Raw genomic sequence first — 27,728 nt, forward strand, 5'->3', positions numbered from 1 at the left:
CTGCGCTAACGCTCGTAGCGGCAATAGTTGTCGGGCTGTCGTAAGTCAATCACAGCCACGGTGTATTTTACGGCGTGTTTGTCAACCCGTCCCCCGTGTGTGCGTGGTATTCAAGTGATGTCTCCGCCACCGCGGTTTGCGAAATGACAGAGATGCTTCGTAAACTCGACACATCTCATGCTCTTCGCGAAGTGAAACCTCTGTGTATGCGATTCTTGAAAGACCAGTCCAAAGAAAACGCTGTGATTCTGCGTCGCACTCTTGAGCAGTTGACTGACGATGCTTGTCAAGAGCTTCATGAATACCTCCTCCTGCCTCTCGTGTTGGTGCTGAAGAAAGAAAAGTAAGCTCCGTGCCTTTAACGTGATGCATTTTTTTAACGCTTGAAGGTGTGAACGTGTCACCGAAAGGCTCGTTTAGAAAAGCAGCACACTGCGTATGATCACGTTAGGACACCATGAACTTCAGTGGTTCAGTTCCTCAGTGGTTGAAGAACTCGCTTGTAGTGATTCATACACATAGAATTTATAGCCGAAAGTTGTGACCGAAGGACTTGTCTAGAAAACCCGCACACTCCGTATGATCACATAAGGACATCATGAACTGATCTAGCTTGTACTCAGAGTTCTCCAGTTGGTGAAGAACTCGATTGTACTGATTCATGCACATAAGAACTGATAGTTGGGCGAGTTTTGTTGGATCCATCTTGATTTATTCGTACACACCTGCTGTAAAAAACTGGCCGGTACGAAATAAGTGGTAAAAATTTAGACGACACCAGCGCTGTTGCTTCTGTTTTGTGTTCCATGAAGTTATGTGACACGATCGTATTGTTTGATCTGCGGACAAGTGACATCTGTAGTTACTCATTTTATTTATTTTCCAGGAGAGAAGCGTTACTTGCTGAAACAGTTGCATCCATCCGTGTTGTGCTCGAGAAAACCAAAGTGAACGATGAATTACTGTTTTCGGATATTTTCCTCCAATTGTTGTTTGTTGTCAGCATCGTTAAAGAGAACCTCCAAGGTAATTTTGCACGAATGTTTTGCTTGCTTCTATTCTTTCCCTCAAAGTCGTGTTGTACCTCAGACACACTTTCCTGTTATGGTAGTTTCATCTACGAGTGAAGAAGTGAAGCTTGAAGTCTGCAATGCGTTAAAAAGCCTTATCAACAGTGCACTACCACGGTGAGTGCTAATCGTTTTGTTCTTGAGACCATGAATCGGAAACTTCATCCTAATCCAGTTGTCTTTGCCCAGGGTGCTGCTGCACATGCTCAGTTTGGACTTCCGCTTGTGCCTGAGCCATGCAGTCACCATTCTTCTTTTGCTTGCGGAAAAGGAAAGAAACAGAAAATTGCAGATTGCTGCCATGGAATGCTTGGGTACTCTTGCCTGCAACACTGTAAATGGTATGCCTTGTTTGTACCACGTACATATAGATACTATTGCCAATCCAGCCTTCTGCCAGCAGGTCATTGCACCACTTCTGTTTTGCACGGTGCCCCTGAGAGGCAGCTTCGACCACGTATGCATCTCTTACATACCTAGCAATCATGTGGGCTCAAAGTTACAAATGTTGAGAGCCTAATCACGTAACTGTGAGAGACATTAGTGTAGGTTTTTATATTTATGATGACTTCCCAGATGTTGAGTTTAGAAAGCCTTTTCAGATGTTTGAATACTTTTTAGCATCACATAAGGATTTCGTTCAACCTGTGTTTTGCATACCGTGCAACAGCCACCAAAACATAGGTATCTTCCATGTGCCAGTATAAAATATGAAAGTAATTTTTCTTACCTGGTGCCTATGACTCAAATCATCCTTCCTGAGCCCTGACACATTTCTTAATAATGGATCATTACTCATTCAAGTCTACCATTGCATGTGACCTGATCAAGTAACCTGTCATTGCCTAGTTATGTCTGCACCTAGTAATGCAATGCTTTCGCATTGAGGCATTTAACAATCAAGCCAAATTGGAAAAAATTTCTTGTTCATGACTGGTTCTGTCTGCAGCTTGCACAAATTACCCTGTTATGACTAAGATTGGGATCGATCACGATCAGAAGAGCAGCGTATGCAATTTCTATGATACGATAAATGGGTAAAATTAATTATGTATTTCATTGATTTCTGTATCTTTGTACCTGTTCAAAGAAAGGCATTGTATTCCAACACAATTTATTGTATATCAGTGAATAATTCATTTTCCCAGCGTACCCCAAAAAACTTTTAACAGCTGATGGATATTGTTGTTTGTCAAAGTTTCTTTGCATGCATGACTATGCCTTAACTAATCTTTGGCAAAACATTTATTACATCAACAATAGTCATTAAACACAATGTTGTGATGAAACTGACTACCACATGTTAAATTATTCATTTTGGCCAGAACTGTGAGTCTCAACAATTGTCTTTAGCAGCTAGATCTAGCGCCCATCACTTATCAAGCGTACATAAAAGCATGCTTTTGTGTATTGCGAATGAGTTCTGCGGGATCCCACAAGGTGGCAGAAGGATGTTGGTCGCGGGTCCCAGGTTTGATCCCCGGACCAGGATGAATTTTTCTTCAACTAGAAGCTTTCCTTTCTGAGAGATCTGTATGGATTTCCTTGTGGCTTCATGCAACAAACGGGTGGTTGTCATTTATACCTTTCATGCTTTTCTGTACTTGCGTTTATGTATTGAGGTGCTGTTTCTACCATGCAATTTCATTGAACTTACAGTGATGCATTGTCTTGTATTTCAGACATCTTCAAGAGTGCTACGCTGTTTGAGAAAGCTGGAAACGCATTTGCAGGCTTCTTCCCAGGAATATCTATTGCACTTACGCGTGTCATTCTTGATGCCGAGAACAGGAGTCAGGTGTGCTTTTGTTCAGGCCATAACAGAGTAATCGGCATGACCTAATTCATTTGTTTCATTTCCAGAAAGTATCGGCCGCTGCTTTTCAAATTTGGGGCCATGTTATCCACATTTGTCTCGGTGACACGTACCTGGAGTCTCTAGGCCCAAATGATGAAGAAGAAAAACAGAGTGAGTGGTCATTTTAATTTTACTGCACACATCAATCAACAGCTTTCATTTCATAGTTTATGATTGATAGCTTGGGCTTTTACTGATGCATATTTTCAAAGCTGGAGAGTCTTTGCCACACTACACATGTAAAGGGATAACACTTACAAAGTATGAACTTTTGCACACATGGGGTATGTTAATTTTATATTAAAGTTTGTGTTTAAGTAAAGGACTGTAGGTTATTAACATGAAGCGAAATTTACTTATGTCATGTAGCAGTAAGGTCATCGACATTATAATGACGATGTTCCCCATGCAGTTCTATCTTGAGTCCTTCACACGTCTTTTTGCTGAAGTTGTGCGTGGAAGCTGCAGTGATTGCAGGAATGGAGCATGCCAATGTATCATGATGTCATGATGCATCCTGTGTGCTGAAAATAAAACTAGGCTCATAGAAACAAATAATAATTTGGTACATTGCATTACATTATGCAGAGTGCCCTGGCATTTGCCAGTATTTATCGTTTGTAGTTATTAAAGGGGTTATGACCTTTATTTCACACGAACCTTGTGTCATTTCTACATCGACAAAAAGGGTACACAGATAGGTAATCTCAAATCAGGATTTTTCAAAATCCTGACATTTCGTGGTGCACAGTAAAACAATATGCACTGTGCTATTATAGTTGGATAGAACAGCCTTCCATTATGTTGCTGCTGTTAATGCTTAAGGTGACAAGCTTGTTTATTCGCTATTGTGAATAGAAATGCATTGCCTTACAATCACATAATTGCGGAGCATAGGTGATAGCTGGCAAACTTGGTTGTCTTATCATTATTAGTAGTTAATCTTATCATAGCATGGTTTTGTTTATGTTGCTAAAAGCACAGAACGAAACTCGTATGGCTGCACCGCTTTCATAGCTTCTTCAGATTTTCATGCTAAGTTTGAAATGAAGTGTAATGAGTAGGGGTGTGCGAATATTCGAAATTTCGAATATTTTTCGAATAGTGTTTGCTATTCGATTCGATTCGCACTGAAATTTTACTATTCGAACTATTCGAACTTCCCAAAGACAAATGCAGTCAACGTTCGATTGAAAGTGACCCCTTCAGATTTTCAATATGCTTCACCTCATTACACTCTCGTATTGCGGCAAAGCTGCCTTTCAAGCTCCGTTACGGTCGAACTTAGGCAAGAGACAACGTCCGATTGGAAGTGGTCCCTAGATTTTCAATATGCTTCACCTCCTCACACCCCCGTATTGCGGCAAAGCTGCCTTTCAATGTCCGTTACGGTCGAACTTAGCTAAGAGACAGTCAACGTCCGTTTGGAAGTGGTCCCTAGATTTTCAATATGCTTCACCTCATCACACCCCCGTATTGCGGCAAAGCTGCCTTTCAATGTCCTTTACGGTCGAACTTAGCCAAGAGACGGTCAACGTCCGTTTGGGGAAGTGGTCCCTAGATTTTCAATATGCTTCACCTCATCACACCCCCGTATTGCGGCAAAGCTGCCTTTCAAGCTCCGCTACGGTCGCAAATGTATTAACTCAAAAAAACGCTGGTTCCAATATGGAGATGAAAGATGTGGCAGAGTTGGGGGCTCAATTAATGCTGTTTTCGACCTGAAATTTGGGCAGGAAGTCTGAAAAATCGGACGCCGAAGCTTTTTAGCATCCAAAATTTCAGATGTTCTTATATATCAACGTCTACGAGGCAGATTTGGAACTCCGGACCCTTGTCTGCCACATCAGTTGGCCTTCCACAGAAGTTGAAAGAGAAAGAGAGGCTGAGGAAATGGCATCTCTGCCTATCACGTGTAAAATGTTGTCGGCAACACTTTGGTTGCACCAAATCATGTACATAAATACAATTCGGCCTCTACATTGCCTCATTCTTGATAAGAAAGACAACTATGAAATATGACCCCACCAGCGCTTCATCAACCTCGCGAAAAGAAACACTTTCATGTTGCTATCTCACAAGAACATACTTAGGGATTCACTGCAACTTTTTCTGTAATTTCACTTCGAATTATTCGAAAAATGTTTGAGAAATATTCGAAAATTATTCGAAATTATTCGATTCGATTCGCACTCAATCTTTATTATTCGAATTCGCTTCGCACCCAAAATTTTGCTATTCGCACAGCTCTAGTAATGAGTTTTGAGCTCCGCATCATCAAAATTTCACTGATGGGTCAAAAGAATATCTAGTGACTGTGTGGTCTTTTAAAAACAATGTCTTCATAGCTTTCTGTATTGGGGTATGATGACCAATAATTTCCGACTAAAATAAACAGCAGAAAAGCATAAGTGAACAAACAAAAAATAAATAAGACAAAATATGTGACAAATAATTAAAGCAGTGAAAAGAAAAAAAGAAAGGAAAATATGTCACGGCAGCCATATACTTCAACAAGACTAAAGAAAAATAAAATGCATCATTATCTTCATTCAGTTGCAGTCCAATTGTTTAGTTGTCTGCCAAATCTTTTTTGACTCACTTACTGTGAAAAGCAGCCTTCAGTGATTATGCAATCACTGTAATCACCTGCTCTTAAATGAGCACCCCTCCAGCTCTAACGAATCATACTAAAGGTGAGCTAAAAACAATGAACTACGAGCTTAGAATCACAAAGTATTCTTTCAAAACATCATTTCTTTTTATTATTTTGCAGTAAGAGGTTAGCACAATAACAAAATGAAGGCCAAACTCCCAAGTTTTTAAATTTCATGCCATAATTCTAGCACCACGATCAGTGTGACATAAAGGACTTCAAAGTAACACTTTGTAATGCTGTGGCTCAGTGAAATTTTTGGAAACTTGTTACGTTCAGGTTTTGACTCTCTTAGAATAGTATAGTTTCATTGCTTTGTGTCTATAACTTTTCTTGAATATTCCCCCCCTGCCCCCCCTTATTTTGTTCTTTTGTCTTCTGCAGAAACAAAAATGCCTGTTGTATGCAGAAATGAAGAGTGGGCCAAGTCAACTGCTGAGAAATTACTCATTCTTGTAGACAAGGTGTTGCCTAGCCTTGCAAAGTGTGAGGACCATGTGAAACTGGCAGCTTTGGAGTGGGCGCACACACTGCTCTTGCGGTGCAGCAGGTGAGGGGTAAAAGTGGAAGAGAATGCAATCCTCCTATGCCACAGATGGGAGCTTGTGTATAACCTCTCATTGTGCACATGTAGCAAGTGCTCATAGACCAGAGATCTCACCTAGAGGTGCTGCACATATTCCCAAAGAGAGCGTCTTTGGATAATAGCTTGACATTTTACATGTGAAAGCACCCAGTGTTGTGAGGGGAGGAAGCCACATCTTTTACTTCAAGTGCCAGGCTGTGTACCTTTAAGTAGTATCCAGTGGTGTGTCTATGTGCCCAGACCTAAAGCTGGTCAGGCTTAGAGGTCTCAAAACAACTTTGGATGATCCAGACACAGTCTGCACTAGTGGCACATGTTTTAGTTTTCCAGCTAGTAATGTTCTGTTTGGTGATGTGTTCTGCCATCATTGAACTGCATTGCAGGTCAGTGCCTTTGCCTTTGCGGAGGAGTGGGTAGTGTGTGTTGTGCTGACTGGAGGGGGGGGGGGGGTCTGGATGTAATGCATTATCATATAGGCATGGCTCTCCTACAAGTGTGGGGAAAGGACAAACTGTGACAAGTTCTCACTATTCTCAAGCTTCGACACATCTTGACATTGCAAGCACTGTATTAACAGAATTATGTGGATTGCATACTAGTACTCCCTAATCTTTACTAAGACACCAAGAAAGCTGCTGATGCCATTGAAATAAAGTTGCTCTTGTAACAGTGTGTTCTTTTTCTCATTTGGGCTGCCTGAGTGCGAACATTTGAACCCTTTTATCATGTGTTGTGAAATTACTGCATGTTTTTACTTTTCTTTTTTTTCTGTAGATCACTGGAAGTATTAGCACCCGCAGTCCTCCAGATGGTACTGGCATTGAGTGCTGATGACAGTGAAAGGGTGTCCATTCAGAGTCGCTCAGTTCTTGATGAGGTTGCAAATCAGATGCTAGCTCTCGACTCATTATCCTTGACTGAGATTCTTGAAGAAGACTTCCACAGAACATTGGGAAAATTTCCACGGATATTTCGTACAGGAAGTAAGTTCAGCCAACTTCGTTTCCTTCTGCCCATTTGCTAGTGTAATTTCATTATGCTAGCATAATTTGCATGCACTAACTCGTCTAGTTTGTTCTGAAATTGTACTTAAATTTTGGTTAATCTGTTTCAAAGCATTAGTAGGTGCACATTGAGTACTGGGCCAGCTAGAATTTAGCCGAATGCTAACAAAAATTTGCAAATGTACAAATGTAGTGTTTAGTTGATGCCACAGTCTTTACAGAGATTAGTCAAGCTTACAGTAACACTTGCACGCATCTTGGCATTAAAATTTTTATTTTTTAGTTTAATGCCATTCGAGACGAGTGGTTATTGTCCTGTTAAAGTTATAGTCGCAGCATCCTGTGGATAGCTAGCATTAGACGTCTGTGGGCTATATTAACTGTAATTGGTTAGTACATACCATTGAAGCAGTCTTGATAAAGCTTCAGGGCTAGTAATTGTCCAATTCATTAAAATAGCATTAGAAAAAGCATCTTGGCAAGAAATGAGAGTTGCACGATCAGTGGACTTTATGCAAATGCTACATTGTGGCTTCTAAGATTTTCAGTGCAACACGGATCACCTTGAGTGCCTGTGAATCTCGGAGTTTAAACTTTGAGTTTTGTGTCATTTTCAGTGAGCAACAGTGATAGTGTTGAGAGTTCTCGTTTTTATTTTTTTTTAGCTTTTTGTAATGCATAGGCCTACATTTCATATATGAAGTATTGCATAAAGGTTGCTTTGTATCTGCACTGTCTGAAGCTGGGCTTTTTATGCAGTCCAAAATTTTGTTGCAGCTGGCAGGGAACCTGAAATAAAACTAAATTTCTTTTGCGTGCTCTCTTAATTTTACATAGTCAAGCTCTAAGTTGATAGTATTACTTTGTAAAGAATAACTCACTTTCAATAAAATAAACACCAATTAACACATCTGCTCCCAATAGTGCTGTGCTGTATTCAGAGTTCCTGTGGTGGGGTTCGACTGCACAGCATTTAGCTTCACATGATATTGCTTCTTGTGCAAGCTGACAGGGAGCATAAGGCATCGAATTTGTTCTTTTATTTCAGGTGAAGACGAAAAACTGAATTTGGTCAAGTTGCTTTGTGGCTACCTGAGAATATTTCGTGAGCACAGTTTTGTGTGTCTGGTTTGCATTTAGAATGAGTAGTGTTGTTCACAAGCGGGACATATTGCAGCATTCTCTCTTTGGTTTGCATTATGCTAACATGTCTTTGTACTAATGCAGGAACGAAAATAGCCAAGATACTTATGTCACCAACTGTCTGCCAGAGGTTGCTTGGTGTTCTTTTCCTAGTGACCGAGTTTGACACTGGGAAATTGAACCTTCTGGCTGAACAGGCAACCTCCCTAGGTAAGCATTAAAGAATTTAGCAGGACTGAGCAAAATATGTATTCTTGTGAGATGGGGACTTGCAAAAACCAAATGGAATTTGTTTGCTGTTTAATGAATCTCAGAAGTGTCTTCTAATGATGTGCCCAATGTGTGCACTTCAGCTGCTATGTGCAGCTGATAAACTGACTGTACCCAATCCTTTTTTCGGCCACCTCATAAACAAAACACAGATGCCACCAGCTTCGCAATTTTGCTGGTGTCATGCTAATGCCAATCCCTCAAAAACCAGAACTGAAGCTACTTATTATCAAAAACTTCGTAGTAATATAGTAAAACCACATCTTCCTTAAGAATACTACATGCCATTCAATTAAGCAGGTTGTTAGTTTAGTTTTTATAAAGTCGTTAACGCTATAATTTCAATATTGTTGCTCTACTTGTAGCATTGTGACATTACCTTCACTATTTTGTTTCCAGCATACACAAAGAACCCAAAACATATGTTTAACATGTAGTAATTCGTTGCCACACTACCAGCCATGGCTGAGTTACCCAGAAACAACTTTTTGATGAACAAAAGCCTCAACGTAACGTCATACGAAAAAGTGAGCAGCTGACAGAGCATCCCAAAGGACAGAGTATGTGACAATGGAACACGCTTTGCGGTACTTTTTATGAATTAATTGTCTGTGGCAATATCCCCAAAGATCAGAGTGCAGGATTGCAGAGTATGCTTTGTGGTATATCTCGCATAAGTTTATTGTTCGTGGCAATGCTCAAGTTAATGAGTGTTGGGAACTGCCACTGAAATATTTGGCATTGTTTTATAGCTAAGCATGTGGCACTTTTTGGTTAACTTTATTGAGTATTACTTTTCTTAGTTTATTGTACATGCATGTATTTGTGACTGTACCTTATCATTTCATAGCAATCATCGTAAGATATAACGTGATGCTTTCTCCTTTCAGATTTTCAGAATGCTATTGATCCAGCAATTAATTGTTGTCGTAATCAGTTCATGCATTTCACAAATATGAACATATATAGAGAATTCACCGTTGTTTGCAAGCTGCTAGGAACCTATGGTAGGTGCTTTGCCCGAGGCCTCTTTTCATCAGATTGCCAGTCTAACCTGTTAAAAGTTATGTCTACTTCATGTGAAATCTGGTGTGCTGTAAAAACTGCATTTGTTATTGTGTTCATAATATTAGGGCCCACGTTTTTCTTGAAGGTGTTGTGAAAAGTTTGCTGTCAGTCATTTCTTTTGCATTTTGTTTATAGTGTTGGTAAAAACTCCTGTTCATTTGAAGGCACTTCAGTACTACAAAGTCACACCTTACTTAGTCATTGTTGTCATTTCTTATTCACGTCAAATGCATTTGCAACAAGACCGGCCTTCTGAAGCATTGTGACTTTAATGGAGGAATGCTCTTCTTTTTGTTGCACTTGTATGTTTAGAATTTGCATTGTGGTCTTAAAAAAAGAACACCAAGTCATGTTTTCACCACTTATTCTGTATTCATTTTCGACAGGTGATGTAATGATGTTGATGGACGCTCTACGCAACAAAATAGAAGAGTCAGCCAGGCACAGGAAGCAAGCTATCTTGGTACTCACCAATGTATTGCGATCACTTACAGAAGACACTGAAGGTGGCCATGCCTCTGCTAAGCTTGAAGATTCCGGCTTCATTGGGTGGGCATTATTATAAGCCTAAATTTGTTTAGTAGTGATATATTGCTGCAGATATACAAGGCCCTGCATTTAGTGCAGAAAGCTTGACTAGTTGATGCTGCAATAGGAATATCATGAGGGTCCCCAGTGAACAGGAGAGAGGACGACATGTATTAATTAAAAAAAAAAAAAAGAGTGCTTCATCACAGGCGTGGCTCCTCTTTCAAGGCCCAACTGGCTGGAGCGGCTTGTCAGGCCTGGCCTAGCAAACCTGGGCCAGTGGAAAGGAAAGACATTGGGCTGTTGTTACTCCAGCATCTTTCTTGTACACCTTCCTTCAGTCAAGTGTTTTTCCACTGGGAACTGTCATAATATTCTTAATACGAAACCCCTTAAGACCGGCTTGGACAGTATGGCCAGCATGCCCTTGCCATGTAACAGGCACATAAACAAATATGAGATGCAGATGGTATTAGCTGCATCTTGTATTGCATTTCATTTCGAGCTATGCAGAGGCCACAATCTCAGATAAGATACATTGATTTTATTTTTAACAGCAAAGCTGTTCTTAGTCGAGGCTTTCATGTGCGGGGTTGTGGTAGCGGTGATCACGTGAGAGTGAGGCTTGGTAGGAAGGGGAGGGCGTGCTGCAAGAGGCAAGGATGAGGGCGGAGAATGTCGGGGGGTGAACCTTCAAGAAACACGCCAAGGGGGTTGACTGTGAGGTGCAGTGGAGTGTAAAATAGCGTGTAAGTGTCAGTGTTCAGTAGTTTGCGCTTTCAAGATAGCAAACATTTCTCATTCTCCTGATGAAGCAGCCGGCCAACGTGAGCGTTAGCTCTTGCTGACGCGAGTACGGGCATGTCGTCGCCGAGCCAAGCGCGTTGTTCGCGCAAGAGACACCGAAGCTAGGCGCCTACGAATGGAAGATTTGAAATACATAGATATACAATATAGCCTGATGAAGGACAGGCATAAGCTTCGCTGTTTTGACAGTGTTCACGAAGTGTAGCTGGCTGGATTTCTTTTTCTTTTAACTGAAGTAGAAATAGGCACTGAAGTGAATCTGCTAACCTGCCTTGGTAATTTTGCCAGGCTACATGCATAAAGCATGTTTGGATGCAGCATATTCGTCAGCCCAACAGTATTCCTGTGTTTCTTGCTACGTTCATTGCATATGCAGTATGTACAAACAAAAATAAGTCTATTGCACATACCATCCTGGTTGCTTCCTATGAATATTGGACACACGCAAATTTTTTCGTGAGAGTTAGGTTATATAAGAGCGGTCCCCATTGCATAGAATTGGCACTAAACATTTGATTTTCTGAAATAAATGTCAGCAACCACAGTATGTTCAAGGTGCTCTTGGAGTCTAAATGCAACAGACTAACAAAGTAACATCTTTTCACCAACTGCCTTCTTTTTAACTTAGTCACTGCTGTTGACTTTAGCAAATGAAGTGTAAAAGAAAAAGCAGTGCAGAGTCAGTTGTGACATTTCAGCTGACTGGAAGTCTCCTTTTCAGATCACTGCTGGAGTACTTTGTTTCTAGGAGCCTCTGGGATTTGCCTCTGACTGGAGCGGGTGGAGCTGAAAGCACAGCAGATACCATACAGCAGCGTTCACTTTGCATCATTCCACTGGACAAGATGAACTCAAATATTTTACAGAGCTGCTTGTTGCTAGATGCCGTAGCAGTGCTTTCTCAGGTGGGAGGCCACAACAGACATATGTCTTATGCACTCTTGCTCTACATTCAGTTTGAAGTTCTTGCCAGAAAAAAAAAATGCAGCCTGTCCGAGCTTGCTCATATGAGGAATGTGCATGTGACACTTCATGCCACCTTTGGCATTAAACAAAGCTGGTTGCTGCACATTTATGTAAAGCAGTGAAAGTTATGGAAAAAAGAAAAAAAAACAGGTGTGTACTGTACTCACTGGGTTATCACCCGAGTCTTTTAGGGCCACTCACCAGACCCCGTTATCAATTATGATTATTCATTGGAAGGAAGGAAGGAAACAGGAGAGCGGTAGAAGGCAGGGATCACCTGCATGCTCTCCTGCACTCGGGAAGGGCACGGGGCAGATTGAAAGTTTAGGGTGTAAAGAGAGGGAGATGGAGCACACACAAAACGTCAAAGTCGGTCACTTTTGTGCGGTATGCAACATCGCTCGTCAATCCCGATAACCTCAGTTAGTACTCTACAGCCTCTTGTGCGAGTCTGTCATCAAAAATGTCAACAATGCTTTCTCTGCAAGTTGTAAGGTACTGTGTAGGGAGCGTTCCACCGAAATAAATTACCTCGTTATTAGAGAAGGTGGAAGAAACCGAACTTTCCTGTTAGCTTGCCACCAGGAGGAGAGAATCAATGTCAATAGAGGTACCCTCCCTCTTTCTTTTCGATCAGTGTCTTCAGGTGGCATTACTTCCCGGCCTCTTGCCATATCAGAGCTGAGGAACTGTATCACGTTGACGTGATCACCCCCTCCTCAATCCTCCTTTCTTTTTCTTTCTCTTTGTTGTGTAGTGCATTTCCAGTAGCGTTGGCTTGTGCGAATATTCAAACAAACAGTTACAGTATTCAAATTCGCTTTGATTCAAATTTAAATTCTTGGAAATTTCGTCGAAATGAACGAATAGGTGCATATTAGTCTGCATGTAACCCCCCCCCCTCCCCTGTAAAGGTGGTTTCACTGCAGTAGAGGGCTGTTGTACCGTGAATACACCTATCCAGGGAAAATCCGCACTGCCGCAAAGCCCCACTTCAAGGTTAAATGAACATATTACCCTCACATCTCTCCATCATTATTAAAGTTTAAAAGCTTGTATACTGGCCTATAGGCTCTGAGTACAGTAAACTTTAAAACGTAACATATTTTACAGGTTATCACTTGCATTGTACCAAAAGTCAAATCCTGCTACTATTCAAAGTTGCTTCCACTTCCTTTGAACCAAAAAGAATGACATTTGTGCATACCTTGTTTCAGTTTATAAAAATATTGTGCAGGTTAGTTGGATCATGACAAACATGCTCATTTTTCTTTATAATATGTAATATATACTATTCAAATTCGATTCAAAATTATTCGACCAAATCATTGTTCTCTTCAAATTCGCTTCGAACCTTAAATTTAGTATTCGAGCAAGCCTACAGTAGCAGCATTGTGCAATCTACATTGGATGATTCTGGATTCTACATTGGATTCTGGTGATATTTTTTGCAGCTTTCCAGCAATTTCCAGCCCCTGCTGAGGATTTGTCTCTGCCCAATGTTGGAGAAAGCCGACAGCCAGAACTATCTGGTATCTCACGTCGCATGCAAAACTTTGTGGCAAGTTGCAAAAGCTTGTGGTTACAGGTATGTAGCTGGCTTTTGTTTACAACTGCATTTCTCCCACTAGACTATCGTCCATGCTTACATCTTACTTATGAATTCATGTCTGCTGATATCTCGCGCATATTATCTGTCATGTTCATACTAACGAACACTGCAACACTGTTTATAACTAAGTAGCACCAAACTGTAAATGCAGTCGTATTTATTATTATGCATCCTTTCTCTTATTTTAAATGCAGGTATCACTACATTAAAGTAAGCTTTAGCCTCATGTGGCTTCAAACTTAAGTGCTAAAGAAACTGAGCTGCATCAGTGGCTGACCAATATGATAAACTAGTATTGTTCGTGCATCAGTCTAAAGTTACAGGTTTAACAAATCCATACTTGGCAATAACCTTTTGAAGGTCAGATTATTTTCAAAGACCTATTTATCAAAGGTCACATTTTTCAGTTGCAGATTTAAATTCTTCAGGGTGGCAATAAGAAACAAAGTTTCTTGCTGGCCTTAGCTCTGGCTCTAGTAAACGGCACATTCTGTATTGCAAAAAGAGCTTGCGTAAAGGTTTTGGCATTTGCTTAAGTACAGTCACGCGTTGTTTTCAACAAGTGCCAGATCATTTTTGTGCTGTATGTTTCTTGTGCGTTTATTTTATATTGCAATGGAGCAACTTTAACTCTTGTGTTTAATCTTCATTCTCAGTTCTATTTCAGAACTTATCCATCACAACACGGACTACATTGCCAACACAGTGTTGTTCAAGCTTAGGCATCCAAGTTCTCATGGTGACGTTACACAAATTGTGCAGGCTCTGGCTAAGCATAGTGACAAAGGTAGCGCTGGCCTCTTGGAGGACGTTGGTCACGAGGCAAGTTTTATTACTTGCGGCATTTTTTTGGAAACATACCATATATTCTTGTGCAAGTGCTGCATTCATAAAATCAGGCCTGGATATTTTAAAAAAAAATTATTAGTGTATGGGTTGCTCTTTTTTCCTTACATTCACATTGTCAGCCATAGCCATGCAGCAGTACCTCTGTGCAGTATGCAGTACACAGTGCATAAATGTGTTTCGGTCTCTTTGTGTTGTGTTCATGCTTGACAGCCTGTTGGTGAGAAAAAGTTAGGTGCTGCATTGTCATAAAATTACTTTCACAGTGCCCTACAATTTCTACCGTCGCTTTGTCCAGCTGTGCCATCTTTTGTGTATCAACTGGACATGTCAGACTTCGCACACTTTGTGCGTACATTGTCGTCCAACACTGCCAGAAAAGTACATATGTAGATGTTCCAACTACAACTTCTTGTTCACATTTCATGTGAAAACCTTAGGAGTTTTAAATGTGAAGCATTTCTTAGCGAACCCCAGGCACTTTGAGTGTTTCTATCTACGTATCTATCTATATAGCCACCTACATCTGGGTGCTCTTGTGATCGCCTCCTTAACTTGGTGTAGACCAAAATTGGCATGGGAAAGTAAGAGGGTTTGACGAATATGACTGTCTGGTCATGACATGAATAACATAAAAATCCTGTCGCGTGCGTCGTCAAACCCTTTCCTCCAGACACATGTGGCACATACCTGTAACTGCGGGCCACGGTAAGTGGGTATGCGCCATAGGTGATTGATAGTTTATATCTTCCAAGGAACGGTGAGAACATACATTGGTAATTTAAATGGGAGAGCGCAAAGAAAAACCGACATCGGCAGCCATGACTCGACAAATCTAAAGAGTAAAAATCGGGATCCCAGCAGGAATCGAACCCAAGCATTCTGCGTGGCAGTCAGGTATTCTACCACAGAGCCACGCCAGGTCTGGAAACTGCTTTGGAAAAACACCCTATGCAGGCTGTGGGGATCGCTGATAACCCTCGCCCTCGTCCACACCAACGGTGATACCAAGCGACAACGGAGGCCACTGCGCACGACGCTCAATGCCCAAAAGCTTTTGCCGGCGAACTGTCATGAAGTGTGCATGTGTGCGCGGCGTGCGGTCCGCCGGGGCCAGGGTTAGTGGTACCGGCGCAGAAGTCGTATGAGGAAACTGTTAGGAAGTTTTGTACTGATGTTTTACCCTTGCACCGTAATGTTTTAAAGTTATATTTCTACTAATAAATTGCTTTCGAGTGGTCCCGACGTCGACGAGCGGTCCATTTCTTCAGAGTAGACAGCGAACCCTATAAGGCGTAATGTCGGTGCAACGTCAGTTGGGTTTGTGGTGCTGGCTATCTAATTTGATAACAAAGCAATAAACACTACATATGTACTCCCATGATAAACGCGTCATGTTAGGTTAACGTCCGTGGTTCCAGTGTTGGCTCGGCTTTTATAGCTGTCTAATAAACATTACATTTGTACTTCTATGATTCAGCAAGCTATATTCAAACGTTGCTGGACCCCAGAAGAATACGCTAACGAAGGTTACGTGTGATATTCACATCATCGCACCGTAAAGTGCACTTCGTTTTGTTAATACTGACATCTGTGCTCTAAAGTGAGTGTTGACATTACGTCAGACCATAAGTTACCCTTTAAATGCCAATGTAGTCGATGTGCCTGGTAAAGCCACGATGTGCACACAACTACTACACTTACAAAAACATGTCAATTTGACTCGTAACGCATGGCTCAAAGCCAAAAAATGGAGCATAGACAGCTACTCGCTCATTGCTTCATAGGAATCCAATTCCCACAAGGCATGGAATCTGCCGAATTTTTTCAGCAGGTAACCTCACGTGTAGTGTGAAGTTTGAGGGAAGCTGCAGCATTTGCAGCATGTCCTGTTGCAATGTTCAGACATGTTTGTGCACCGCATATGTGCCTTTGGGCATTACCCATAGGCTTCGTGCATACTGTAAACACTTATGCATCGAGCTTTCATCAGTTCCACACTACCTAAAATGTACACAAGCACTATTATTTGTCAGAATTTGCATGAGAGACAGCATCCATGCTTATGTATGAGGATGGTTTCACCGTATAACAGTGTTTGCAGTGACTTCGGTTCCAGAAGCTCCAACTCCACAGTTACTTGCCAGCACTGAAATGTCGGTAGAAAACAAAGCTAATATACACACTTTCAAGGTCATTGCACATTGTAGCAGGCATATTGCTTTTTCAAAGTAAATACAAATTCATTTACTGTTTACTTATGTACGAACCACAGCTAAGAAATTCTGGCCCAAATTTTTGAAAAAAAAGTGCTGCCGTTGCACAAGAAAATATAAAGTAACTATTGGTGCACAGGCTTGAGCACAGCAACTTAATTGTGAAGAAAAACTAATTGAAAACTTTGAATTGAATTGAATGTTAGTGAAAGACACATGGGGCAGGTTCATTTTTCACCAACATTATCTTCACATTTTGTCACATCGATTGCATTGGCTGGCAGAGCAGGCCACGGAAATATGACTAATGTTAACGAGCACCCGTTTATTCATCGTGAGCATTGCTCTGGGGGTGGCACATCAGGTGAACGTGTTGGGAAAAGCCATGGCCACCGAATACAGCGTGCGAAACTTCTTAGGCACAGCCATTCTCTCGGCAAGATTCACCATAAGGCTTGCAGAGCATGTTATGATCTCAGTCAATACCTATCAATATGCTATCTTGCCTCAGTATCCTATTCTTCTAAGCTAGCCTGGCACTGATTGGTAAACACAGTTGGATTCAGAAGTTCATGCACTATAAAGTCATAAATTTATTTTGCTAAGAGCAAGCTTCCAAAAACTTCTGGATTACTGAACCATTAGTAAACTCTAAGCGTGCATCTTTTACACCTAATTGTTATGAAACAGTTAAGCTGTTTCCTGGAAAGAAAACGTTCATGTTGCAGGTGCTGAATGCGCTTGACTTCTGTCAAAAGGATAGTGCGCTGCCTTTCCTGAAGGTCCTAGCAAGCATTGTGGTCTACCTGAACACTTGGTTTCCTGCAGCACCTAAGAAGGTGTGTAGCCATTTTGGAAATGTGTCTCCTCTCTCGCTTCCTTCTTCTCAGTGCCTTTCTGGATATGCAGAAAGATGCTCCCTCTCTCTAGAAAAGTCTGAACTTATAGTACCTTTTCATTTTCTGCATCAACTGTTTGCTTACCTGTAGCTTTCATTGCCACTCTTTCTTTTTTTTTTTTTAACGTGATGCAAGAGAATTCAGAAGAACAATTTTTTTTTCACTTCAACATTGGCAAAGCATAATACTGTCAAGCTTTTTTTTTTCCATTTGTATTCATTTTTGCAAGTAGCATTGCCCTTTTCAAGGCATACACGAAGCGACTAGAAAGCTTGTTGTGGTGATCAAAATAGAAATTAAATATAGTGTGTAATGCTGAAAACAAAATCAAAACATGTTCAATAGTGTTTAGCTTTCATAATAATATTCATCTTCCACTTAGTAATGTATATTTGAAGTGGATAAGACATAGTATTATTTCTTTCTTTTTCTCGGGACTTTAAAGCTGGTGTATGGCCAAGCAGTGCTTTTCTGCACATACTTACATTTGTATGGCTTGTTGCTAATCATTCAGGGTGGGCTGAAGGACAGTGTGACAACGCAAATGCCTCCAGCGAAGACATTCAGGCAGTTTGTAGAAGAGTTCCATCGATGCAAGACACTGTCTGCTGATATGGAATTCACTGACGAGGAACTTGAAAACAGTGAAGCAATGCCTGAGCAAGACATGTGTGATGAGGAAATGGATGAAAAGCCACCTGTGCCTGGACACATCAAGCTTCTTGTGCAAGTATGTACACACATGCAAGCAGTTGTGACCAAATGATACCAACACCGAATGCATGGCAAACCAACTTCATCATGCATGTTTTCCTAGTACAAGGTTGGCCCATGCAAGGCATCAACACCTCATAATGTCAGTTAAAAAGATACTAAAGAGAGAAATACACAACTTCAATTGTGTTAGTGATTTCCTCTTTGAGACTACCAATAACAAAACACCCTATCATGGTGGCAAGATAGTATTTTACAAGTGATGTCATGGATTTTAAGGGTGTCTGTTCAGGCATAGTTAATATTTTATCAGTAAACATACTCTACCTATTCAAAAGAACCCAAAGACTGAACTGGGAAGCTTTATGAACTGTTATTGTGCCACAGTGACCTAAATACAAAAAAGAAAAATTATTGGTGTCACACTAACACACTAGCACTGCGGTTGCACCACAATATCAAATTACTATGCGAGTTCAGTCTTTGCTATGTTTCCTAGTAATCAATCTCTTTCTTAAAATTGATTACTGCAGTTAAAAATACATTTCAGGCTCTGCGTAGCCAAAGCCAAATTTTAAATAAGGTTTTACCTTCTCTTTTACTGCTTCCTTTCCCAGGTCTTGAAGAGATGCGTTCACTTGCAGTCAAGCTCAAACATCTACATTCAAACAGCTGTGCTTAGTATTATCAAGCATGCTGTCATTCCAATGTCATGCTATCAAGGTAAGAAGGCGTGAACAATCTCTTAGGTTTATTGTGAAAATAGGCAACGTCTATTGTGCATCAGGTACCTTCTAGCTCCTTTGTACAGTTTGAACCTACAGCTTACCAAAAGGACTGAAAATAGAAGACGTAGGAACCACTCTTAGCTACACCATAATGAGTTCCCACTGGTAAAACAAGCCACAAAATAGCATAGTAGCATCCTGCTTTACTGAGTGCTGGCCAGCTTTGTAAGAGTGCAGCAAAACAACATGTGCAACAATTTCACATTTTTCCAAGATCACTGTGCACTATTGTTGCTTCATTATGGAGCTTAGGAGGCCATTGTTTTTGTTTGCAGCATGGCTTGATATGTGATGTGTAAAGCAAAAATTTCTTGCAAAAAGTGAAGCTCATTTCTTCGTGGACTCTTTGCCATCAAATTTTGGCTATTTTTCAGTGTACAGCAGGAGAGTGCAGATAAATTAGGCACCATTTTTCAGGCTGCACAGGATACCAATAGCTTTCCTGTGACTTTCACATGCTGTAAGCTCATTGCCCCAGCAATCAAAGTTATCATTTGTGCTGCTAGTGCTAGTGTTCGTAAACATTCTGCATTGGTTTCGAGATCTTGCTATGACACGACACAAGAACTCTAATACTCACATGTCCACTGTATGTTTAGTTCATTATATTATTGTCTTCTTGCTCTTTCAGATGAACTCTTGCCAGTCGTGCACTTGCTATGGAAGCCCTTAGTTGCTCGTTTTCAAAAGGACGATTGGCATCTCTGTGCAAAGGTGGGTTTGTACACACACAGTGCCATCTTCATTTCAGTTGTGATTTTTTAATGCTGCATTTTGCAAATGTGCAGGCATTTGATGTTATTAGTTCCCTGGCAGAGACGTCACGTGACTTCATTCGAGAACGTACTCTGCGGGAGGTGTGGCCAAGGCTTGCAAAGTTCCTTCACAGTCAACATGCTGTCAGGTAAGTGCACAGCTCTTGGAAGAAAACCGATGAAAGTATAGAGAAGCATAGGACAAACAAAAATGTCACAAACTTTCTTATTTCATCGGTGACGTGAAGCATGATGATGATGATGATGATGCAAACTTTATTGGGGTCCAGAGAAGACGCAGGGGAGACCCCGCGCCTGTGTGTGCACAGAGCAAATAGTCAATAGCTGTTGTGCTTCCTTTGCAGCAAAAACAAAGGAAAAGCATACGAAATAACTTCTGCCTTTAAATACCAGCTTGTTCTTCTTAGACAACTTGGGCCAATATCTTGCCAGGTAAGCGACATATTTTTACATTGAACCTGAACTCTCCTTTTAAACTGACTATAAATATTGTGACCTATTTCTGTTGCTAATTTTCATTATGCCTCTCTGTTCAGTGATTGTCAAACTACTGTTAGAATTGGCATGGAATGACATAAGTACCTGATAAAAGACCTCAACAATTGGTATTTGGCACGTTTGCTAGTTGCAGAAATTCCAAACAACAGTCTTGCCAGTAGCATTCAGTCTATGCATTTAGTCTTTGTCTGCTTGGAACAAGATTGTGCTAGATTGTAACATCTCATGGACTTTTCAGACAACATGTTAATCATTGTTTTAAGACAAGGTGATTTCAGATCGATTTGGGTATTTGGGCGCCTCTTTCTGACCAGTTTCATAAAAATAAGGTGATATGAGGTCTTCAAGGGCACCTAGGACATCAGAAAAGGTGCCATAATGAAGCTTGGAACAAAAGGAAAGCACCAAGTTAGTGCAGACATATGTATGGTGCAGTGACAATTCGTAGTTATTACAAAAAGGCCAAAATTAGGCCTAGATGCACTGATTGAAACTGCACACACCTAAAACCAGAACCAGAAGTCTGCCTTTACTGAGTAAAAGACGGGAACTGATCCCAAAAGTGGTGCAGCACAAGAAAAAGAAAAGTTAACTAAAGGGCTCGATGGTATATATAAGCAGCTTAAGGTAGTAAGGAACACTGTGAGTAAATTACTAAGTTCGTTGTGTGCTTTATTAAGGCGTGTGCAGTTCATTGTGGTGCCTATCAAACATTTGCTCACATGCTTTGTTCAGGAAGTGTAGGCACCAGTGCACACTTATTTGGAGCAAAAGAAGTGTGACTAAATGAAATATTTCAGCTCGAAGTTGAGGAACAAGGCATTGACCTCTTGGCATCAGCGGTAGTGCCTTACCTGGAGCTCTCACAGCCTCCCAAGTTACAAGAGGTTAGTCTCACCAAGGCTCCAATTTTTTGTGCTTTTTGATTTGTTGTGATGACTTTTGTGCAATTGCTCTCTTTATTGCTCAGTACGTAATCATCCAGAGTAATGTAACGCTGTAACTAGAGCTTCATGGTGATGTTATTTTTTTTACTATGAAGGTATTACTGCGTCATGTCACGCAGTAGGACCCAGAGAAATTAGTCTTTTGAATAAACAAAGCAGTGCATGCAGCTCTGAATTTTTTTTTTAATTGCAGTGATGAATTTCAGATAAAGTTCAGAACAGTTCTCTTTTACATTTTGAATTAACAATACTGCTACCAAAATGTGCAAAACTCCTGTTTTGGTTTTAAACTGTATGCATAAATAAAAGAAATATATAAACTTATTTTGCACATTATGAGGACCATCGCAGTGAACTTTTATGGTGCTCACATGGTATGAATCTTGGGAGTTGAGAACTCTTTTGCTAGGTACATTAAGGCAGACTCACTGCACCAACGGTGATCTGATTCCAAGGTAGCAGAATGTAGTACTCACTGTAGTAGTAGCAGCAGGGAATAAAATACTGAGCAGTACTTTGGCAGTCCTGGCTCCTGCAAACGAGAATGCTAGCCATCCCATGTAACAGGAGATCACGATATGACAAACTTCTGTGCGGCCGTGCCTAATGATAGCAGAGATTGCTGCCCTCTGTCACTGCAACACCCAGCAACTGTAAACAACTGATTTTCCTAGTGTAAACAGTAGCCACTTGAGGCAAAGACAGGTTGCGTGGCTGTTAGCATAACTTGGCATGTTATTTGAGTCATTTTCTGCTTTTTAATTGCAATATGTACAGAGTAGAGGTTACTGAATTAAAAAGCATTGTAACATTACAGTAGGGGTGGTCATGATGTATTTGGTTATACACCGATAGGTGAAACCCCATAAAGAAGATGTGACCCATTAAAGGTGGAGTATATTTTCGCTGAAAACAAGGAATAGAAGTCCCAAAATGATGCTAAGTCACGTGATACGTAGGCAAAAATATTAAAGGCATGTAAAGATACACATCCCTTATTTCCTTCATCTATGTACAATTATTCTTTTAAAAGCTGCTCATGCTGTATTATGTTAATATATTCATAATTCAGTGACAATTCTGGTAAACTAACTCTTTCAATCTGCAATGGTTACATGCAGGCTGCCGTTGAATGCATCGAGAACTTCGCAAGGTGCAGCGCAGACACTGTGTGGTACTGCGTGGTCATGGCACACTGCACCAGCGATACCCTTTGGTCACCAGGTCCATCACTACAACCACTTCCCCTGAGACGAGCACCCTGTTCCGAGAACAGTAATGTGTTACGTGTAATGGCCTTACTGACCAGCATGGATGGGCAACGAGAGTGAACTGCATATTTGTTTTCTCACATTCACGTGCTGGCATCTGTTTATGGCAAGAAGATGTAGGTTGTTGTTTACTTTATTAAAAGTCAGCCCAACATTTCTTTTCTTGTTTGCTTGGGGAAGCAGCTCCTGCTGCTTCATGGTGGTTTTGCACAAACCGCTTTCGTGAAGTCAAGCTGATCACCTAGGGCAGGCAGCCGTTTAAGAATAAAAACTAAAACAATATTGTCCAGCTTGTCATTTATAAAATGCATTTGTTTTAGCTGCTTCTTGACGTTGGCTTCTATGTATAGGGGGGTGGGGCAATGTTCACCGCTGACCCCACTCCCACCCCCCTTTTTGTCGTGCCTGAAAGAAAACAACCTTCGCAATGGATGCAAATGAAGCGATGACGTGCTTTTCACAACGGCCTGCTTTTGGTCTTCAGTAGGGGTGTGCGAATATTCGAAATTTCGAATATTTTTCGAATAGTGTTTGCTATTCGATTCGATTCGCACTGGAATTTTACTATTCGAACTATTCGAACTTCCCAAAAACAAATACAGTCAACATCCAATTGAAAGTGACCCCTTCAGATGTTCAATATGCTTCACCTAATTACACTCTCGTATTGCGGCAAAGCTGCCTTTCAAGCTCCATTATGGTCGAACTTTGCCAAGAGACAGTCAACGTCCGACTGGAAGTGGTCCCTAGATTTTTAATATGCTTCACCTCATCACACCCCGGTATTGCGGCAAAGCTGCCTTTCAAGCTCCGTTACGGTCGAACTTTGTCAAGACACAGTCAACGTCCGATTGAAAGTGGTCCCTAGATATTCGATATGCTTCACCTCATCACAACCCGGTATTGAGGCAAAGCTGCCTTTCATGCTCTGCTACGGTCGCAAATGTACTAACTCAAGAAACGCTGGTTCCAACATGGAGATGAAAGATGTGGCAGAGGTGGGGCCTCAATTAATGCTGTTTTGGACCTGAAATTTGGGCAGGAAGTCCAACAAATCGGAAGCCAAATCTTTTTAGCATCCAAAATTTCAGATGTTCTTATATATCGACGTCTACGAGGCAGATTTGGAACTCTGGACTCGAAGGAAGCACACACTTGTCCGCCACATCAGTTGGGCTTCCACAGAAGTTGAAAAAGGAGGAGAGGCTGAGGAAATGGCCTCTTTGCCTATCACGTGTATAGTGTTGTCGGCAACACTTTGGTTGCACCAAATCATGTACATAAATAGAATTCGACCTCTACATTGCCTCATTCTTGATAAGACAACTATGAAACATCACCCCACCAGTGCTACATCAACCTAGCGAAAGGAAACACTTTCGTATTGCTATTTCATAAAAATATGCTTAGGAATCCTCTCCAACTTTTTTTTCTGCAATTTCGCTTCGGAGTATTCGAAAAATATTCTAGAAATATTCAAGAAATATTCGAAAAATATTCGATTCGCACTCACACTTCAATATTCGAATTCACTTCGCACCCAAAATTTTGCTATTCGCACAGCTCTAGTCTTCAGCTTTCCAGGGGCAATGGTGAGAAGTAATTGGTTCTCGAAATGCAACATCGAACATCCAGACCAAGAGGTCCTTGGGCGCCATCCTGCACATCAAACAGTGAGCAAACGTACGGGGCAGTCTTGCGCCCCCTTACATGATTAGAGGGAGGCGACCCCCCCCTCCTCCATTGTGCGCCCGCCTATGGGAAGGAAGGAAACTTAAACACATGGAGGTGGGGTTTCTTGGAAGATGGTGAAAATTTTGACGTTGTAGAACTTTCTTGAGGTGTGGCTTCCTTTTAAAGAAATTTCGGTGCAAGTTATACGCGCTAAAACGATGTACGTGTGTACACACTGCATAGTGGACGGGAGCTTCAGATTGTGCTGTGATCATGTAACCGTTCGATTGGCATATAACTTTCCGAACTACAACCCTGGCTGGGCCACTGCTGCACGTAAACGAATGATCTCGCACTGTTTATGGTCGATAAGGTCTTTACGAACACATGGACGACGCGAGCTTCCATCGACGGCTTGTCACCATCCGGTGCGCTGCCGGCCACATTGTTCGCTTTGGCCAGCAGGCCGAACCAGCGCCGTCTTGTAGGCAGCCAAAGTTGCGGCTTTGTGCATTTCAACATGGCGGCAACTTCCCATCGATCATGCGCGCACGTGGTTCGCGCCCGAAATGTCATGCGGCCTCCTACACCATTTCAGTCTCGTGCCAGCAAGCATGGTGATGTGCGTGATTGCATTTGGCAACCGAGAACTGCTTATACTATTGTACCAAGCTAGATGTCTCATTTTATGCCCCCGTGCATAGAAAAAGAGGTGCGTGCAGAGACAAGGCCAAAGAGCCATCGAGTCCATTTTCCCTCTCTCTTCCTACGGCCCGATTTGGCACAGTCGTTGTAGTATATAGCCATATTTTTCGCAAAGCACCATCCAACCAGCTAAGTTCCAGCGTCTCTGGAACGTACTGTAATGATACCATCCAGTTCAAACGTGGCAAAACCCGCAAGATCCCACAATGGTTTTATGCCATTGAAGCAGGCCCGTAGCCAAAGGGGGGGGGGGTCTAGCCTCCCCCCCCCCCCCCGAAAAATTTTGGTGAGGTATGTGTTTTTACCAAAAATAAATAAGAAAAATAGGTGTTTTTCGCAAAAAGTCAAGGTTTTCAGGCCCCCCGCCCCCGAAAAAAATTCCTGGCTACGGGCCTGCATTGAAGGATCATCATCGATTAGCTGCCATGATCAAAAAGGCCTGTATGAACCTGTACCTGTTATTGGTCATCGTAGTAATTATAATTAAATATCGTTGTTTAGTGTCCGAATCTCCGAGTACAGAACTTGGACAAATCCTAGACCACTGCATTCTGGCTATGCAGGCTACTCCACGCGCAAGGTTTTTTTATCCTTTGTTACTGCTGCGCGTTTGTGTTGACCACGCGGAAAAATAAATAAAAGGTACGACATAGACTGCATGGCACGTAGTACGTGGTACAGAGCCAGTGTGTCACACCATACATGTATAAGTAGAACCCCGCTATTACGTTCCTCACTTTCCCGGCTGTTACGGTTTTCCCGGTTTTCCCGGCTGTTACGTCGTTTTCCGCCGGTCCCGGCATAGCTCCCATAGGATACAATGTATTGGGAACCCCGCTGTTACGTCGTAACTGTCGGACCGTTCCCGTATGATATGTCGCGAAGTGCGCTCGGAGCCGACCGAGTGACTACCGAAGAGAGCGGCCATGGTGCATTTTCACGCAGCTTGGCCTGGCTTTACCGTAATATTAGCCGCATGAGAGGCGCAAGCAACAGGATCTTTCAATTGATGCAATAAAAAGCATGGCATTCGAGATTCACGTTGCAAAGATGGCGTCTATGACGTAATTGCTCGCGAAAGCAAGGCCTTCGAGTTCGGCATTTACTATTGACAAAAGCACAGCCTTTGAGATTTGTATTGCACAAACATGGTGTCTATCACGTAATTGCTTACGAAAGCAAGGCCTTCGAGATTGGCATTCACTTCTGCCATCACGTTGGCGTAGACTCATCATCATCGTTATTTGTCGGAGGACGGGAGGAGTTCGAGCCATAGAGTTCGAGCGGTTCGAGCTGGTTGGAGCTCGCATGGTCGTGCGCGCGGTTCGCGGTCGGACTCGCCGCGCTGGTCGTGATTGCGTGTGCTTAGTTCTTTCATGCTTACAGCTGTTGGTGTTAAAAAGATCACATACGTTGATTACATTTCTGTGGATGAGGCCGTCCCCAGCTCCGCGTTTCTATCCATCGACTAGATCGCGGCTGAGCGCGCCAATGATCGTGCTGCTCGTAAGCATTGAAATAAAATTCTGTACCACTAAATATTTTGTCGTTTTTCCTGTTTTTCGGCTCTTGCGTTTCCCGTCTCGTACGTTTATTTCTTACGGTCCCTTCAAAAACGTATCAGCTGGATTTGATGTTCAATTGGTTGTGAACTGTAATCAGTTGCCATGCAGATACGAGTACATAGATGCAAAAGACGCACGGATAACAGAAAGCTCTAGATTCGTCGACCGAGACTCTCACATATATCGTACGGAAGTGCGGTGTGGCGGTCCGCCCAGAAGAATGGAAAAAAAATGCTATGTATTTTTCATTATTTAGGGCCTTTAGCCAGACACACTGAACGTCAGAAAATGTACCCCTCCTCCCCCCCCCCCCCAACACACACACACACGCACACCTAATAACCAAAACTGAGGCGTCTGCCCCGCACCTTTACTCAGCCGGACCTATCCCGTCATTTGACACAGGTTTTTGACGATAATAGCGACCGAGGACCTCTGAAATTGCATTTCAAGAACTTCTTCTTTACCCCGGGAAAGCGAGGGACCGAAGGCTAGGCCATTGTGAAAAGCACGTCATTTTATTGCTTCATTTTCCTTGTTGCGTTCATTGTCAAGTTACTTTCTTTCTGACTCAACCAACCGGGGGGGGGGGGGGGGGGTCCGACGGATGTCCAAGTGTGCACCGAGAAGACATGCATGACATTGGGGCATCCATTTCTGCCTGCAGTCCGCGCTTGCCGACCGCGCTCCTAGTTGAATTGGCATTTGGCAAGCGCCAAAACAACGCAGTTCTTTTTCTTTTTTTGATGAACAGCAACAAATAAAAAGGAACAAAGCTGGGCATTTCACCCCATAGCAGCAGGAAGTGCGCAAACATCTGAAGATTTTTGACCGCGAACTAAACTAGTTTAATACAAATACCAGTAACACATCTATAATCTATTTGCTTTTTGTCCTTTTTCGGGATTGCACCGGCTGCACTGACTGTTCTGCGGTTGCACAAATTTAAGGCGTCGTACTAACGCAGTGAGCACGTGCGGTACGACACGCTGAAGTTTTGGTACCGAACGTAGGAATAAGGGGGATAACACGTGGCTGCATATTGACACATGGCATAGCTAACTGCCGAATACGACTTAAGAGTAAACTGTTGAATTTTTTTCGAAGACCACAGATGGAAAAGCGCACGGTGCGTTTCCATCCAGCGGCCGTGATAGAGGATTATGGACGAGCACGAGTGAAGTTGACGCTGCTCTGACATCAGAAGTTCGGAGGAACTCCTCCAAGGTGTACTCGTTGGGGACCTCTGGTGAGGAACGCT

General features: G+C 42.0%; 1 protein-coding gene across 1 annotated transcript; it reads left to right on the plus strand.

Moving 5' to 3' along the window:
• The first annotated feature begins 42 nt into the window (after positions 1-42).
• Positions 43-22,679, plus strand: LOC119389425 (TELO2-interacting protein 1 homolog). Its single transcript, XM_037656663.2, has 23 exons — positions 43-343; positions 887-1,026; positions 1,112-1,187; positions 1,260-1,411; positions 2,753-2,868; positions 2,934-3,039; positions 5,969-6,134; positions 6,945-7,153; positions 8,223-8,279; positions 8,402-8,527; positions 9,478-9,594; positions 10,042-10,204; positions 11,712-11,895; positions 13,411-13,544; positions 14,225-14,390; positions 17,359-17,469; positions 18,044-18,259; positions 18,861-18,966; positions 19,663-19,745; positions 19,820-19,935; positions 20,152-20,239; positions 21,106-21,192; positions 22,374-22,679. The coding sequence occupies exons 1-23, from the start codon at positions 144-146 to the stop codon at positions 22,581-22,583; spliced, it is 3,129 nt and encodes a 1,042-aa protein (XP_037512591.1). The 5' UTR covers positions 43-143; the 3' UTR covers positions 22,584-22,679.
• Positions 22,680-27,728: the final 5,049 nt, after the last annotated feature.

The sequence above is a fragment of the Rhipicephalus sanguineus genome, chromosome 4 (assembly GCF_013339695.2).
Source record: "Rhipicephalus sanguineus isolate Rsan-2018 chromosome 4, BIME_Rsan_1.4, whole genome shotgun sequence".
NCBI lineage: Eukaryota > Metazoa > Arthropoda > Arachnida > Ixodida > Ixodidae > Rhipicephalus > Rhipicephalus sanguineus.